This window comes from Excalfactoria chinensis, chromosome 19 (assembly GCF_039878825.1).
Source record: "Excalfactoria chinensis isolate bCotChi1 chromosome 19, bCotChi1.hap2, whole genome shotgun sequence".
Lineage (NCBI taxonomy): Eukaryota > Metazoa > Chordata > Aves > Galliformes > Phasianidae > Excalfactoria > Excalfactoria chinensis.
In genome coordinates, this window is record NC_092843.1 from 5,494,105 (window position 1) to 5,510,613 (window position 16,509).

General features: G+C 43.8%; 1 protein-coding gene across 4 annotated transcripts; it reads left to right on the top strand.

Moving 5' to 3' along the window:
• The first annotated feature begins 929 nt into the window (after window positions 1-929).
• Window positions 930-15,966, top strand: LOC140260646 (transient receptor potential cation channel subfamily V member 2-like). 4 transcript variants are annotated; one of them, XM_072353195.1, is made up of 16 exons: window positions 930-1,241; window positions 2,916-3,212; window positions 3,849-3,982; window positions 4,236-4,388; window positions 4,826-4,966; window positions 5,516-5,814; window positions 6,054-6,230; window positions 6,550-6,708; window positions 6,829-6,924; window positions 7,451-7,521; window positions 8,231-8,396; window positions 8,895-8,961; window positions 9,050-9,357; window positions 9,747-9,865; window positions 10,656-10,750; window positions 11,483-13,378. In XM_072353195.1, the coding sequence occupies exons 2-16, from the start codon at window positions 2,971-2,973 to the stop codon at window positions 11,611-11,613; spliced, it is 2,358 nt and encodes a 785-aa protein (XP_072209296.1). In that variant the 5' UTR covers window positions 930-1,241; window positions 2,916-2,970; the 3' UTR covers window positions 11,614-13,378. The 4 variants fall into 4 exon arrangements, with proteins under 4 accessions (XP_072209296.1, XP_072209298.1, XP_072209299.1 ...); XM_072353197.1 differs by lacking the exon at window positions 11,483-13,378 and adding an exon at window positions 15,856-15,966 and having other exon boundaries at window positions 1,108-1,241; XM_072353198.1 differs by having other exon boundaries at window positions 1,108-1,241; window positions 11,438-13,378.
• Window positions 15,967-16,509: the final 543 nt, after the last annotated feature.

The following is a 16,509-nucleotide window of genomic DNA, read 5'->3' on the forward strand; positions in this document are numbered from 1 at the left end:
TTGGAGCTTGTTAACTAATGCACGGCTGCCAAGCTGTTGGTTAAAAGAGTTATATATCATTTTGTTCATTAATGAGATTTGCTAGATGGTTTCTAGATCACATATATGGCTTTGTAAGCCATCAGTACTCCTCAGAGGGTGAATGATAGCAACTCTTCAGAGGCTTTGTGCTTTGGAAGGTCGTTGAAGGTTCTGAATGTCATCCCACATTGTTGCTACTGGGAAGAATGATGGTGCTGTGTCCTCTGGCCTCAGTTCTGTTAGGAGAGAAAACACTAAGACACTTCATGTTGTCTGATATCTTCTGTGTCCCAGGAGTCAGAGAGGTAAGTGAACAGTGCTAGTGCATGTGCAAGGTGTCAGCTACAGTCTGTTGTGTGGATGGCCACCTGTGCTCCCAGAAGTAGCCTTTCCAAGACTTGGTGTTCCTTCTGAAGGTCAAGCCCATCAAGAACTGAGCACCAGTGGCAAATGAAGTAACCAGTGGCGTAAGTGGTTGTGCAGTGGGTCCGCTTTGTGAAGGCTCTTGTCCTTGTGATGAGCAGCTGATGCTTGCTCTAACATTTGGGCTAGTTTGTGTGCTGGAGTTTGCTTTGCCACGTAATGGTGCTGTGTGAAATTGTGTGAGAGCCGACTTCCCACAGGAACAGTCGACTTCAGATGTTTTCATGCATTCTTTCTTTTCTTGGGGCAGTGTCTTGTGACAGACCTCACAACTGAACCACAGGCTCTGGCATTGCCAGGGTTTGATCATCCCCTGCGGTCTAAATGGGCTGTTGGAAGCCACAAGATGTCTCCTGTGCAGGAAGGAGTTAAGCATGATGAATTTGCAATAGCCAGCCAGCTTTCCCATATAAGAGCAGTGCATTCATTGGCTCTCTCTTTTACTGAGAAATCTATCTAGTCATTTCCTGTGCAAGCCCTTCTTCACTTTGCAAAAAGCTATACAGTTGAGTAAATAATCAGACAGTTATTCCTTCTTGCAGGCTGGATTCTTTGATGGACCACCACCGACTAGGAGTTCAGTGTCGTGCCATCACGAGAGTGCTGAGATGAGTGTGGTGGTCTCTGCAGAAGAAAAGAGTCCTCATGCATGGATGTAAATAATTTGTGGGCTGCTTTCATGCTTATTAACACATGTTATTTGACATCATTTCTACGGGGAGGCTGTTTGGCTTCTGAAGGATCAGTTGGGACTCCCTGTGAGATCAGATCTTGGGTGGAGCTTGCAGCAACTCGGGGTAAGTGCTGTGCTCTTCCTCTTTTGACAGCGGGGCTTTTTCTTGATGCTGCACTACTCAAAAAGGCTCAGTGAAGTTGCAGAAGGGGACAACTCAGTTGATGAGAAGTTAAAACTGAGCTGACAAACACCGAGTGCTGCCTGTTTCCTGGGAAAACGTGACTCGGATGTATTTTTTATAGGGTCTTCGTTTTTGTTTTGTTTTGTTTTTAAGGACCATTTTGCTTTTGCTTTTAAGGCAGACTTTCTGTCTGCAAACAGCTGTCACTAAATAACTTTCTTGAGTCTGTGGAGAGGTGGAAACTGCAACTGAGAAATGACTGGGGGGAAAGGAAGACAGAACAACAAGCAAACTATTATGGATGTCCAAATAGCACTCTGAAGGATTGGCAAATGTACCAGTAAGTTTTCTGGGGGAGCAAATGAGACTGAAACGGGATTGTAGGGCGTAAGCTTGTGCATGCAGAGGAATGTTTGTCAGTAAAATGCAGACTAAACAGAATAGCTGAATTGTAATGGTTTGTCATGAAACCAGCCTTTGGACTTCTTGCTGTGAGCTGCATAAAGATACTCTGCAGCTGCTTTCTGCTTAGAGCTAACTATGCTGCCTTGCATCTAATCTAAACCAGAATCCTTATGGTGTGTCTTTGTACCTCTTTGCTGGTATAGTCTATGGAGTCTGCCTTAGTCTCAGCAAGGGAGAGTAAATCTGTTAACCATTTGGAGGGAGTACACGTGAATAGGACAGAGTTATTAAGCTCTGGTTCAGGCTGGTAGTTGTGGATGTTTCCTTGCTGCCTCACAAACTGCAACTCTTCGTCTTGTGCTGGCTGGAGGCAGCTTGCACTGGGTGTGGATCTGGGATGTATCCAGAAAAATATGAACAGCTGTCTCAGAAGGGTAAAAATACTAGATAAGGCGAGTGAGCTAGCTGGGTGCTGTGTAATGGATACCTAGGTTCTGTGCACAGCACATCTGGGTACAGCATTGCTTAAGGGAGAGCTGAGCTGTGTTCAGGTTCTGAGAGCTATGAGTGTCCACATGGCAGCCAGCGTGTGTGTGTGTGTGCCTGTGCTATGGGGCTGGAAGTTGGAAGCCTGCACTCACATGGATAGCCAACGTTAGGAGGTTCTCTCATATTTTGCCCCAGTGCAGTGCAACAATACAAGAGAGGAACATAACGTTTGCAAATGTTTTCCCCTTGGAAACAGTGCCTTTCTTATCACTAGAGAACATGAACAAGCTTATTGCTCTGCTTTAAAATAGTTAATCTATAGTTAATTTTATCTTTTGGCCACTCAGTGACTGGCCTGTATTGGCTGCACTGAGACAAGAACAATGATCGTAGTCTCCTAAAGATCCACTCTCTTTGCCTTTTATGTAAGGAACCCGTGCTGCTGCCAACAGGTGAGATCATCTCACAGAGGGGGTTCAGATGTTCTGTCAAAGAGTTGTCTGTATTTCTTGTACTACTTTTCTAGGCGTTCCATGCTTAAGACATTGATCCTTTACTCAAATCCCTTCGATTGTGCAGAATTTTATTGAATCTCTTTTCTTCAGATATTCACAGCCAGCTGTAGGAACACCGGACCTGGAATAATGCTTTCCTCTATGTCTGTGCCATGTGGCTCACATTTGAGTTTTGTGAACAAATCGTGTTAATTCTCCCTTGCAGGTTTATTCTCCCAGTGGGGAAAATCTGTTGATCTGCAAGGCCATCTCTGCTAGAAATGGATAACCTCACCAATGATCCATCAGGCTCATGTCAGAGGAACAGGTTGGCAGGACTGTTAGAAACAGATGACAGTATCCGGGATAATAGGCCCGCATCTAGTACAAAGGAAGAAAGGTCAGGACAATATGGAAAGAAGGGAGAGCCCCGGCCCTTGGAGACACCTTACCAGAAGGAAAGCAGTGATTACTCTCCCAAAGTCATGATTAATCTGAACTATCGGCCAGGACTCGTAAGCAAGTGAGTAATGGTTGATTGTTTGTCAAGGATGGGATTGCTGTTGATCTGTACTGACCCCTGCCTATTAACTTTACAAAAGTTGAAACTAAAAGTGGCAATGCAGAAATATTGCAGCTGTCTGATGAGAGGTAAATAAAGGTAGAAAGAGGACATGTTAGTCCTTCCTCTCTGCGCTTGGAAGTTACAGTGTGTGTTGTTTATTTGGGGTATATTTGAACCAAATCGCACCAAATAAGCCAAGCTGGGTGTAAGAGCAACTCAGCATGGAGCTCTATACATCTGAACTGTTCTTGCCAGGAAGGGATGTAAATGAGCTCATATAGTGCTTTATGCCATGTGATGGGACGGATTCTGATCCTGCTGCTATCTTGGGCTTGTCTGTGCTCTGGATACGTTCCAGGACTGCACATCAGACTGGATCTGGGAAGAGCTCCAGCTGATGGAAACAGCAATCACTTAAGAGCATGATGGGAAATAGCTGTCTCTATTTTTCCTTTGACTCAGAAATACGGTTGTTGTTATTTCTTGACAAACTTTTTTACCTCTTTCCTCTTTTCTTATGCAACCGACTAGAACTTATTGCATGCTCTTGTTTTACAGTCTCCAGGACTACTTAACACTGTGTTTCTTCTGCAGCCAAAAGGACCCCAATCGCTTTGACAGAGACAGACTCTTCAATGCAGTCTCAAGGGGCTGCCCTGAGGCTCTGGATGGCTTACTTGAGTACCTAAGGAGGACCTCGAAATTCCTCACCAATTCTGAATACACAGGTAGGCTCCTGCTCAGTACTTCATAAACTGGGTTAGCGGAGGCAGAGTTTGTTGAAATAGTACAGGGAAGTGCCATTAGTTGCATATTTCCTAAGGCTTTTGCCTCTGCTGAAGACTGAAAATACCAAGGCCTTTAAAATTATTGGGTTTGGTCCTACAATGACAGTTAAGTTCTGGGTGTGCTGAGTCAGGTCATGTAGACATGTGCAAGGCACATCCACAACCTACTTGATACTTTTTTTTTCCCTACTAGATGCAAAGACTGGGAAGACTTGTTTAATGAAGGCCCTGATGAATTTAAAAAATGGAAGGAATGACACAATCCCTCTTTTGCTGGAAATAGACCAGAAGACACAGAACCCCAGGCCTCTTGTCAATGTGGCATGCTCTGACTGTTACTACAGAGGTAAGGTTTCAGCTGATGTTGTGCCAGATGCACCTCCCCATCAGAGAGGTGAGATACACAGGTACAAGAGAAAGGAGATTTGGTGTTTATGTGGCACTGCATTTTCAGAGCTCTGGTGCAATTACAGTAACAGCCTGCTCATCTTTCCACTTCTGATTCTGATACTGTCTTTCTCAGCCTTCACTTTTGCAACTTTGTTCTTTGCCTATAAAACAGAAGTAATACATGTTTAATACGTCCACAAATATGGGAGAATCTGTGAAGCAAAGTTTAGAAAGCATTTCTGAAGTTGAAAAAGAAATACTACGTAGCTGTTAAAGAATGAGTTCTGCTAGCTGAGTTATCCTTTACTGTTTTAACAGTGCTTTGCCAAAGAGCCCTTTGCTTGTTCTCTCTGATATTGGTACTGATTTATGGGTTTTTGCCTGTTTTCTTAGGCCAGACAGCACTCCATATTGCTATAGAGAAAAGGAGCTTGGACATAGTGAAAGTTCTAGTAGAGAATGGAGCTGATGTCCATGCCAGAGCTCATGGTGAATTCTTCAGGAAGAAGAAAGAAGGAGTTTGCTTTTATTTTGGTGAGTCTGTGTGAAACACGTTTCTTTGGGTTGTTTTAATGCCTTGCTGTGTCTGATGCCACTTGTTCTAGCTGGGTTTGTCCATCTGTGCACGACTTCCCTGTCCTGTTATTAAGGAACTCTTCATTTATTTGAATGGCTGAATACTTTCACAGACCAAGATGTCCTAAAAGCACTTGCTGTCATGTTTGATGTTATGTATTTGATCCTCTCCTAACATCGGGGTTGGGACTGGATGATCTTTTAAGGTCCCTTCCAATCCAAGTCATTCCATGATTCTACCTGAACAGCTTCAGATAGAGACAAACACAGGGTTTGTGCCATCAAATAAGAAGACTGGAAAAATGTTTTGGCTGCTCCCTAATATAAGGAATTACTATTCACTGGGGAGCTCTTACTACATTCAGGGATGTTGGAAATTAATTTGTTCCGTGTTCCAATGATAAAACTACAAACTAAATGTATTTTGCCAGACTTGTGTTGTTAGTACTTTCAGTTTCTTTTCTCATTTCCTACTGCCCCTCCCAACTACTCTCTTCATCTCTTCAGGTGAACTTCCCCTCTCTTTGGCTGCCTGTACCAACCAGTTTGAGGTGGTAGAATATCTTCTAAACAACCCTCACCAAAAAGCCAGACTCCAGGAGCAAGATACACTGGGCAATACAGTCCTCCATGCCCTGGTGATGATTGCAGATGACACTGAGGAGAACACCAAGTTTGTGAGCACAGTATACGTTGAAATCCTGAAGGCAGGTGTGAGGACTGACCCAACAGTGAAACTGGAGGAGATTGCGAATTATGACGGATTAAATCCCCTGCAACTTGCTGCCAAGACGGGCAAAGTGGAGGTAAAGACACATAGAGGGGATTCCTGGGAAACAATGACAACTGCAGCATACATCCTCAGCGTAACAGCAGGGTCTGATGTAGCAGCATCTTGCCTGAATTTAACCATATAGTCTGGTGTTTGGATGCAACACAGTGTGTAATGCAGAAAGCAAGGTGTTTATCTGAAGGTGATTTGGATATGCTTGGGTCGTTTTATATCTTAATTGCATACACATTTTTCTGATATTTCTCTCTTCAGATCTTCAGACACATCATCCAAAGAGAAATCAAAGACCCAGTGTACAGGCACCTGTCCCGCAAGTTCACTGAATGGACCTATGGACCTATCCATGTCTCCCTCTATGACTTGTCTTCTCTAGACAGTTTTGAGGAAAACTCTGTGCTGGAGATTCTGGCATACAGCAGTGACACACCAGTGAGTACTTTATTCACTAAAAGTTAAGAACAGCAACAGCTTTTGCACCACCTTGAGGTGGTTTTGATCCTTTGGTTGTCCTAAGCTGAGGTTGTCCTGAGCGGCTTGGCTTTTCACATGAAGCCAAACAGAATTAATTTCCAATGGGATGTTTAATGCTTCTCATCCTGACAGCCATAACTGAATAAACCCTTAGAGAAAGCCTAATTTCAGCCACTGAACTCCAACCCTGAGAAAGATAATCCTCTGGTGAATTCACCTTTCTGTTGATATTCTGATATGTTTGTTGTTGATGGTGGGTTTTCTGCCTTCTTCATAGAATCGGTACAAAATGGTGGTTTTGGAGCCACTGAACAAACTGCTTCAGCAGAAATGGGAAACATTTGCTTCCAAGAGATTCTACTTCAATTTTATCTCGTATTTGTCATTCATGATCATCTTTACAGCCATTGCCTACTATCAGCCATTACGGGTGAAGGTAAGCCCGATGTTTTTTTATCTACAAGGCCTGAATCAATGGTGCTGAGTTTTAACAGGCTTGGGGTGTTTATCACAAATACCAGTGTCAGCATTTTACTTCTTTGTCTTCATTTTGCAGCCTTCATTTCCAGTGGAGTTCACAGCTGGAGGCTTCCTGTGGGTCTCTGGGCTGATCATTGTCTTGCTTGGAGGAGTATACCTAATTTTGTCTCAGGTATTTGGCTCTCTTGTCTAGTCTCATTGTGAGAATGAAAACAAGCAAACAAAGCTGTCACTGATGTGGAGGCAACAGATTTGGTTCTCCTGAGGTCAGAATGTGTGTGAGTGGATGGCAGGAGAAAGCCCTGCTCTGAAACACGGTATCAGTGTGATCCTGTAATGACAGGAGTGGTATAGGGCAGGCTCCCGGGCAAGAGGAGGAATAGGCTCACAGCAGTAATTAATTAGGAGTGACTTGTGATTTATGGTACTAAAATGCATCCCTAGCATTTAATGCTATTAATACTATTAATAAGGACACAAGGCTGAGCCATTTTTTAGCCTTTGTTTGTACTTCTCCTTTTACAAATAAGGCTGTGGAAGGGCGACTAGCTGAAAATTTGGATCTTGACAGTGAAAGCACGAGGAGGAGCTTATGGAGTGAAGCTCTCTCCCATACAATAGGCTATGCCAGGCAGGAATCGATCTTGATGATGTTCTGTTGCTCTGATGAATGGCTACCATTGATTTTTCTCAATTAGAGTCTGTATCTGCGGAGGAGACGCCAGTCCCTGAAGACTATGTGTTCTGACAGCTGTGTTGAGATCTTGATGTATGTCTCTTGAGGTTTTTTGCACAATGAAAGCACGGGTGAAATTGGTTCTCTGCTGTGTGCTGCTAAGTTGCCCTAACATTACTAGAGAGATGGTGAGCAGGAAAGATTGATTCTCTGCCGCTGTCTCCTCTTTCCACCCTTTTCCTGCTTGTTTCTCCTACCTGCTGCATCTTGTCATAACCCTTTGCTGGAATAGACTTAGTGGGGTAGAGCCTGTCTTTGGATTTGTGGTGGAGCACAGCGAAGGGCAGATCTTCAGTTACTCCACAGTCTAGAGCATGTACCTGTTAGAGAAAAAGCTCATGTTTTGAATCGTGTCATCACCATGGATCAAATTTGATCAAAAAGAAAGAGACTTTGTATTTGTTGAGGACAGATGTGTAGATGCATGTGTTTGCATGGATGTGTGCATGTCTTCGTGAGCTACAGTCCTTGTTTTATTTCCTATCGGTTACATGCGTTGCGTCAAGCAGTTAAGAGCTTCCATACTGTGAGATTAACCAGTTCATAACAAAACTGCAACAATACGCACATTTGGTTATAACAGGATTTGCTTATATAAACTATGTGCCTGGTTAGCTGTCACTTTATGTGCTGTGTAGCCTGGTAAAACGTGTTCGCTTTCCCTCGCAAAAGAGAACCCAAAGTGCAAAGGGGCCTTTTTGTTGAAGCACATCACTGTGTCACTCATTCTACTTCTCTCCAGCTTCATCCAGGCTTTCTCATTGCTGTTGTCAGCAGTCCTGTATGGCGCAAGTTCAGAAAACTACGTGGTAGTGATGGTGTTCTCCCTGCTCCTGGGATGGGTGAACATGCTGTATTACACTCGGGGCTTTCAGCGCATTGGCATTTACAGTGTCATGATACAGAAGGTCAGTACTTGGGAGACATTTTATGTGAAAAACTTGTATGTGTCAGCAGCTAATAGAATTCCTGCCATTACTTTATTCTCTCAGGACCGTGAAAACCATAAAATGAATTGATATTTGGACTTGAAATAATTTGCAGAAGGAATTTTTCATGTGTTTTTCTTCAAGGAAGTGCAGTTGTGGCAAGCCACTGATTTGCTGTCTTTGTATCTGGCAAGTTAGAGCAGCTGACATTTACGTGTTGGTCAGAAAGTGACAAAACCAGCAGTCAAAGCCAGTGTAAGTTCCCTGGAAAAGTTGTGCTTGGACTGAGAAGTGTTTCCAGATCCATGTGAGAGTTTGGGACTAGAAAGGCAAGACAAAGCAGAGGTGAGATGAGAAGGGAAGGAGACTGATAACTACTTGTGTGAAACCCAGTGAGGATAGAAGAGCTACATGCATTGACATAATCTGTAAACAGCTGCTTGAGAAGGAATGATGCTTCCTTCTGGTTTATTTCAGACTATCCTGAGAGATCTGCTGCGTTTCCTCTTGGTTTATGTGATCTTCCTCTTTGGCTTTGCTGCAGGTGAGGACTCAATGAGCATCATGTTGTAGGCTGGGCTGCAAGAAGTAATCCTTATCTGAGGAGGATTCACATTCTGTTTTTCTCGTAGCTCTGTTTACGCTGATTGGGGACGCTCCTTCGCTCTCTCAGAACAAGTCTGTTGCTCAGATGGAGAATGCTGGGAGCCATGCTGTGTACGGGGGGCTGCTCAGCGTCTGCCTGGAGCTCTTCAAGATCACCATTGGGATGGGTGACCTGGATTTTCATGAACATGCCAGATTCAGATACCTTGTCATACTTCTGCTGCTGCTCTTTGTGATCCTCACTTACATCCTTTTGTTCAACATGCTGATCGCGCTCATGAGTGAGACTGTCACTGATATTTCTGGTCACAGCAAAAGTGTTTGGAAGCTGCAGGTGAGACACAGTGCTGCTCAGCAGTTATCATGGTCCAAATTCCTACTTGAGTTTCATAATATCAGGCATGAACACTGTCTTTGTCCTAAACCTCAGCTGTGAAGTTTTCTTTTATATAAATTTACCACTCTGGAGATAAGCTCCAACATCATTTGTAGGTATATTTAAAGCTGTTTGCATGACTACTGGCCTGTTCAGTTCCAAGTGCACAAGTAACTTGAGTGAATTACTATTTTGCTCTGATACAGTTAAGCTAAGGAACACTTTGAGGCTAAACTCTGAAGTTTTTTCCAAGTCAAAGTACTTGCTGACTGGGGAAGATTTAACGAAAGTGGGGGACTGAGCTCTGCATGGCCAGTTTTCCTCCTGACATGGACTTCTTCTTTCAGAGGGCTATTGCTATCCTAGAAATAGAGAAGGCCTGGCTGTGGCGCCAAGGAGGAAAGAGGAGATCTGGCTGCTTGATGTCGGTGGGCCTCAATAAAAAAGATGAGAGGTGGTGCTTCAGGTAAGACAAATGTGCTGTTACCCTTAAACTTAAACTTCAGCATGGTGATGGATTCCTGTGAGTGATAAGCTGGTAACCCTGCTCCACCACAGGAGTTTTAGCATTGACTTGGCTGAGCGACTCAACCACACGTTCCTGGTACGTGCATGCTAGCTGGTGATTTCACTGCTGAAAGCTTGAGAGCAAGTCACCAAGATGCGTGCTGTTTAACCCACATCTGTGGATGTGGTGCTGGTGGTGGGCTGTCTGCAACACAGCTTTCTTCACTGCTGCAAGTAGCTGTGCCTGGAGTTGGCTGTGATGGTAGGGGTGTAGGCTGGTATCCCCTTCCCTCAGGAGCATGAAGCATGAGTGCAACATGAAAAGGCAGTACTTCTCCACCCATAGAGGGGCTGGGAGCACAGGTAAACTTTTCTGTACTCAGAGAAACAAAGTGCCAGCAGCACTTCTGTAGCTCCAGGGCATTATGTGCAATGAAGCGTGCAAAGAAAAGGGAATCTAAGAGGTTCTTTTGTGTTAAGTATGTTCCCTGGGAGGAACTGGAGTATTTTAGAACAAACAAGTGGCATAGGACAGCAAACCACATGGAGAAGGTAGATATTTATCTCAGAGAGTAGAGACTACAGAAGGTCTTAGCTCACGAAAAGGCTCTGTTAGGTGCTGTTGCTACAGCCAAAGTATTAAGCCTGTGTTAGCAGGATGGGGTTGAACTGGGATGCTGTAGGACAATGAGACCTGGATGAAATGCTGTGCTTCATGCATCTGTGTCTCTTGCGTTTTGTTCCTGCAGGGTAGAGGAAATAAAATGGACAAGTTGGGCAAAGGAAGTGGGAGTTCTTAAGGAAGAGCCTGGAAACACCAATGATTTGGAAATAAATCCGGAAGGTAACGTCAAATAATGAAGAAATGTCTTGTGTGTCCTTCTGCCTTCCTGCTCTGCCACACTGTTGGCATGTTATGTCCTTTAGTAACAAATTTTAGGCCAGTTTGCTCAATCAAATGTTCCAGAGTACTGAATAGTAGCAGCATCACTTGTGAGCTGAGCACATAAAGAATTGGTTGGAGTTCAGGAAGAAATAATGGGAACAAAGGGAATGCCATTCCTATTTATCTCTGTTGGAAATAGGCAGGAAACACTGCTGAGAGGAGAACGGGCTCTTTTTGCCTTTGGCTTAGATCAGTATCCCAAATGCATGTTGCTTTTTGTAGATAAAAAAGCCAAAATGTGGACACACTCATTCTACAGGTGTTAAAATCAAAGCTTTTACTGCATAAATCAGGGCACTAACACACAACTTCATCAAATTCTGCCTTAGATCTGATTGTTTGCTTCCCTCATTGCAGCTGGGAGGCAGCTCTGTGTGGAGAAAGAGAGCTGTTCATTTCTCTGTTTTGCTCAGCTCAGACAGAATCTCCATCAGCATTACACAGCTTCCTGCTCTTTCAGCATAGTCTCTTCCTAGATGCCAGCACTGCAGGAATGGGGAGGTTTCAGCACTTGAAGAACTTAATTGGGTGTATGTTGGGTTTCCCTAAACCTGCATTCTTCTAAAAACTGGATCCCTTTGTTAGCTTCCTGCTGACAAAGGGCTGCTGTTTTTATGTCTCCTGCTATAGAGACGAGATCACGGAAACAGGTGCCACAGAAACAACTGAGATCAGCTGTTTCAGAGGAGCAGTCACTGCTGCAGCCCCAGCTATCAGCAACTGAGATGATGCCTCTAAAGGGACAAACCAGAAATCTTTAGCGTGTTTTCTTGTTTGCAACTTTGCTTCCACCTTCCAAGGAGTAGTTCTTCCTGTAGCAGCTGGAAGAACTGAAGGCATTATCAGTGTTAAAGTGCATTTCATCAATGACTGTGGTTCACCCTGTGACTTTCAATGTTTTCATGCACTTTAATTATGAATTTTCCTCTGAAGAAACCGTTTTTTTCTCAACCTTTTCTGACTGACACTTTCCTATTACTATGTTTAAAGGTGCAAGAGAAAGATCATAGGGGCAGTGGGGAGTAGGCTTTGAGAAGGCAACGCTTTCTGAGCTGCATAGAAATAAAGCTGTTTGCCATAGAGAAGCAAAGAATGGAGTTTGCCTATTTAAGAATAGGTTAACTTATTCTTTTGTCCCAGCACAGCAACCTGCACTGAAGTGCTTTGGAATGAAGAATATTTTAGAGGCATAGCAAGTTGTTCATGGCAGAACTGGCTTCTCTGGTGTGAGATGTGAGTGGACAAATATTCAGGTTTCAGTCCTTGTGAGCCGTGCTAAGTCTTTGTCTCAGTACCTGCGGTGCTGGGATCACACCAGAATCCCCATTTTACAGGATGGTAATGAAATCATTTGCACAATGTGCACATTTGCTTAAGAGCACAAAAGTGATGTGAGTTTTCTGGACCCGTAGCTTCACCAGGTGAATTTCTGAAGCATTTGTCTTTTAGAGGTTGCATTGTTTCTGTAGAAAGCAGCAGCAGAATTTTACACTTTGCTTCTGAGAGATAAAATGGTTCAGAATGCTCCATGTGGTTAACGTTTCCTGTCAGTCTTAGCAAGCTTCTTATCTGTCTGTAATTGACTACAAGAACCTCGTTGCTTTTTTGTGTTGTGCACACTGCCTCAGGGTGGGAAATGTCTTAAGCTCTGAAGAGGAGAAAAAACTGAGCTGTCTCACTTTTAGCCTGCATTTAACAATAATAATGTACTATTCTGCAAACTATAAATATAGCGAGTTTACTTAATTGAAAAGTGTTGATCCTTGGATGTATTTTCAGAACATCAGCCTCTCTCAAAACGAAGTTGAAGAAGTGATCAGTGTGGACTGCAAGGTGTAATCAAATTCCTGATCACATTTCACCCAGTAACTGTGCTGACCGCATTGCCGTGCAAGTTAACTCTTGTTCTTTATGGCCTCTTATCAGTTTGTGCAGCCACGTCTGAAACTGTAACAGGCTGTTGTTGCATTGGATGCATCTTTCATAGAAGGAAAGGTTAGTGCAAAACCTGGAAAAGCTGCAGTCTGCAAATGGTGGTGGCGCCCTCCTTTCAGTAAGATAAACTGTGCAACTCAAGATCTCTCTCTTGTTTCTACTTTGAGCAAGTGAATCTAGAAGACTTGTCTTTTGGATACAACTATTTTAATCCTGTTGCTTATTTACATCGATGTGACTGGCAGCAAAAGTACTTTTATAACCTGCTCACTGTCAAATCAAACAGATTCTTCCCCTGTGCTGGATGATTTCCTCTGCATCTTCACTGTGTTGGGTATCTGAATTGTAACTAACTTTTCTCACTCCAGCTTCTGATGTTTTCTTGCTTTGTAAGACCTTCAGCTGCTTTTTCCATCTATGGCTTTGTCCTAAGTGTTCCCAAGATTTGGCAAAGTGCTTATATTGCACAAAGGGATCATCTGACATGGTAATCTATTGCTGTGCGTGGTGCTTTGCTGTAACAGGGGCACTTTGAGATTCTCAAGTGCAGAATCAGATACTCTATCTGTTCCTGGAGTCTTAATAAACAACAGAAAAGTCGTGCTTGTTGGTAGTGGTTTTGATAGGTGTGGGCTGTGACAGTTTGCTTTCAAGCTAACCTGCTCCTTGAACCTATTTATCTTTAAATCACTTTCTTAAGCTTCTGGTGTTTATATTTTCCATCTGCATTAAATTTTCTCCCCCCCAAAACATGTAGTGCTCTCTGTGAAACAGGACCGTGGTATTCCTTGTGTTCCACAGTCGCTGCACAGAACAGCAGCCCCAGCCCTCTAAAACTCACAAATGAAGAATGATGGACAATAGACAGAGACGGGCAGATGCAACAAACCACTACATCAAGTTGGTCTGAAGGTTTGGCAGTGCCCAAACTGGTGTGCACGGTTCTTATTGCTTGTGGACAAAGGGAGAATTTTGTGGATGTACTTTTCTGCAGTGGGGTCCCTCCCATAAAGCTGAGGTAAGTCAGTACTACTGAGGTTAACAGCAGTAACCTTCCATTTTTTTTGTGTCCTCAGTCAGTGCATAAGGCTCCTCTTTCATTTTACCAACTGAGCCACTTTGCATTTTGGTCATGTAGCAAACAGGAAAGCTGTCTGGGACTTACTTTGAGAGATGTCTGTTGTCCCTTCCATAGGAAGGACTTAGAAGGTGGTTCATGGCTTCGATGGCCCAAGTGAATTTTGGAAACCGCTCTTAAGGGAGCATAATGTTTTGTCACAGAACCCTTCAGTCCTTTGCACAAGAAATTACCCAATGGTGATGTACCCCTTCCCTTCTTATTGTGTTTTCCTTCCCACCTGCATCAATCCTGTGTCTTAAATCCATCTGTGTGCTAAATGGGAGGCTTGGCATTGCTCTCATCTGAGAAAAAAAGAAGATATTCTCAAACCCAGTGAATGAACAGCTGCAGTTTCTCTGTCTACTCTGTGTATGAGCCAGAAGACCATGAAGGCCCATCCATGCCATGGAGAGAAGACACCAGCAGCTCTCATTATCTTCCATGTAGGTTTGTGGGTCCTGCAATCCTCTCCTGTCTATTTGGTCAAGGTTTTCTGGTCCCTGGCTGGGATGGGAGGTGAACGCAGACTGTATAGCTCCCAAACTGCATCTCCTCCATCACACTCTGCCAGGTCATTGCTTTCAGTGGCACCTATGCCAGGCTTCAAACATTTCCCACTGCGCAGTAATCCTTCTCACTGCTTATCAGTGTCATTTTCTTACAGTAAGCTTTGCTCCCAGTTTGTGTGGCTCCTAAGGGGTGGAGGTTGAAGCAGGTTTCTCCTACTCCCCAAATAATTTGCACGTTTTATTGCTGTTCTTTTCCCTGTGGCTGAAGCCAATATAAGGAGGTGTATATATCTGCGTCCCGCCTGATTCCTCCTCTCTTCATGACCCCATGTGCATCTGAGCATATTTTCCATTGCCTCGTTAGCTGGTTGAAGGAGTCTTTGAAATGTGACAAGCAAAAGGGCTCAGACAAAGAACAGATGCTTTATATAGCGGCTACGTGAGCTGCAAAGAGTTGTTTCCAAAGCGAGGAGGATTTGTCAGCTGGGCTGTTCCTGTGATTAGTGATTACATTTGTTCTTCTTCGCTGTATTTTAAAATCTAAATGTCCAATTTATTCCTCTGGGATTAAAAAAAAAAAGTAAAAAAAAAAAAAGAAATAGCCTTTTAAAGAAAACTTTTCCTCTTTGCGACTTCCTGGCTGCTCCAGCAGCAGTGCATCAGAAGGTTGTGTGGCTGTGGCTGCTTCACGGCTGGCTGCTGTCATTGCAGTCTGAGCCCAGAGTGTCTCTCTGTTCTCCACGTCTCTCTGTTGGTTCTTCTTCCCTTCCCCAGTCCTCACATTCCCAAATGATTTTCTACAGGGTTGACTTCTCTGGTTGCTCAGTGTTTGCTCATTCACCTTATTTGTCACTTGTAATAACACACCCTGCATACGAGTAGCACTTGTTTTGCAGTGCTCAGGACGAACTATCTGGGGATAACTGTGGGCTACTCTGCACCAAGTGAGGGTCAACAGTACAGGGAGATGAGGGATCAGTAAAAGCCCAAGAGCTGTTGGTAGTGGGGGGTAGGAACATTCAGGATCCCTAAATGTACCCCAGGCATCCTGCCATAAAACTCCGATGTTTCTGATAATAATGATGTATTAAACAAAAAAGGAGTGCCAGTGCTGTGTGTGTGTGTGTGATGGGGGGAAACCTAACCTCTGCACTGAAACATGACTGTGATGAGGGGCACCTGAGAGCAGGTGTGTTTCTTAAACTGCTGCGGTGATCAGCTGGATCCGTCTGCATGTTTCTGTGATGTGGCATCTCCATGTAGCAAGCACCAAAGGAGGACTTGGACAGTACCTGAACCCTAGGGGCTTTCCCAGACATATCCTTTCGTGCTGGGTGTACTAAAGGCACTGATGGACGCTAAGGAAAATGTGAAAGTGTATTTTTTGGTAACATAATTTTGCCTTTCAGCAGCTCTTTGCACCTGCAGTTTTATTACAGTGGCACCAATGTACATTTAGACACTTCAGCTGGGAAACCAACAGTGGAGTCACCATCCCCGTGAGCAGCGAGGTGTGCAGAGCTGGGAAGTCAGCAGCAGAAGAGAGATGCTTCTGCCTGCCACCTCCAGCCCTCCTTCATCTCAGAACTGGGAGCACTGATGTCACTCTTGCATCTGCTCTGCCTGATGGGTGAGTCAAACCCAAAGCCACGTTTGTCCTTTTGTCCTTGTATTTGTTTGTCTGCTCATCATGAAGTAGGTGAGAGTGGGGCGTAGGTGGACTTTTCTGTTCCTCTGCTTTCTTATTCAAAAGATTCAATGCTGCATGTATCTACTCCACCTGTCCAAAAGGAACACTGGTTAAGCATTCAGTGCATGCCTTGAGCAGCCTCACAGACTTCCTGGCAAGCTTTGTGCTTCTGATGTGTTGGGGAAAAAATATTATCAATCTTAGTATTTCATTGAGATGTCTATCAAGGTTCTCCGGAACTTGCTTTGCTATTTTAGATTTAATATCAGGGTTTATGCTCTGCTATTTTCCTTCTTTGCATTTGACTTTTACATGTTAGATGGTGGTGTTTTATCTCTGCTAGTGCCTCACTTCTCATGTTTGTCCCAGCTCTGTAAACACACACATTCTTAACAGAGATATC

Bases quoted from the DNA above. Each gene is read 5' to 3' on its own strand.
- LOC140260646 (XM_072353195.1), top strand. From the start codon at position 2,971: ATGGATAACCTCACCAATGATCCATCAGGCTCATGTCAGAGGAACAGG. The intron at 6,231-6,549 runs GTGAGTACTTTA...CCTTCTTCATAG, and splicing joins CATACAGCAGTGACACACCA to AATCGGTACAAAATGGTGGT. The intron at 8,962-9,049 runs GTGAGGACTCAA...TTTTTCTCGTAG, and splicing joins CCTCTTTGGCTTTGCTGCAG to CTCTGTTTACGCTGATTGGG.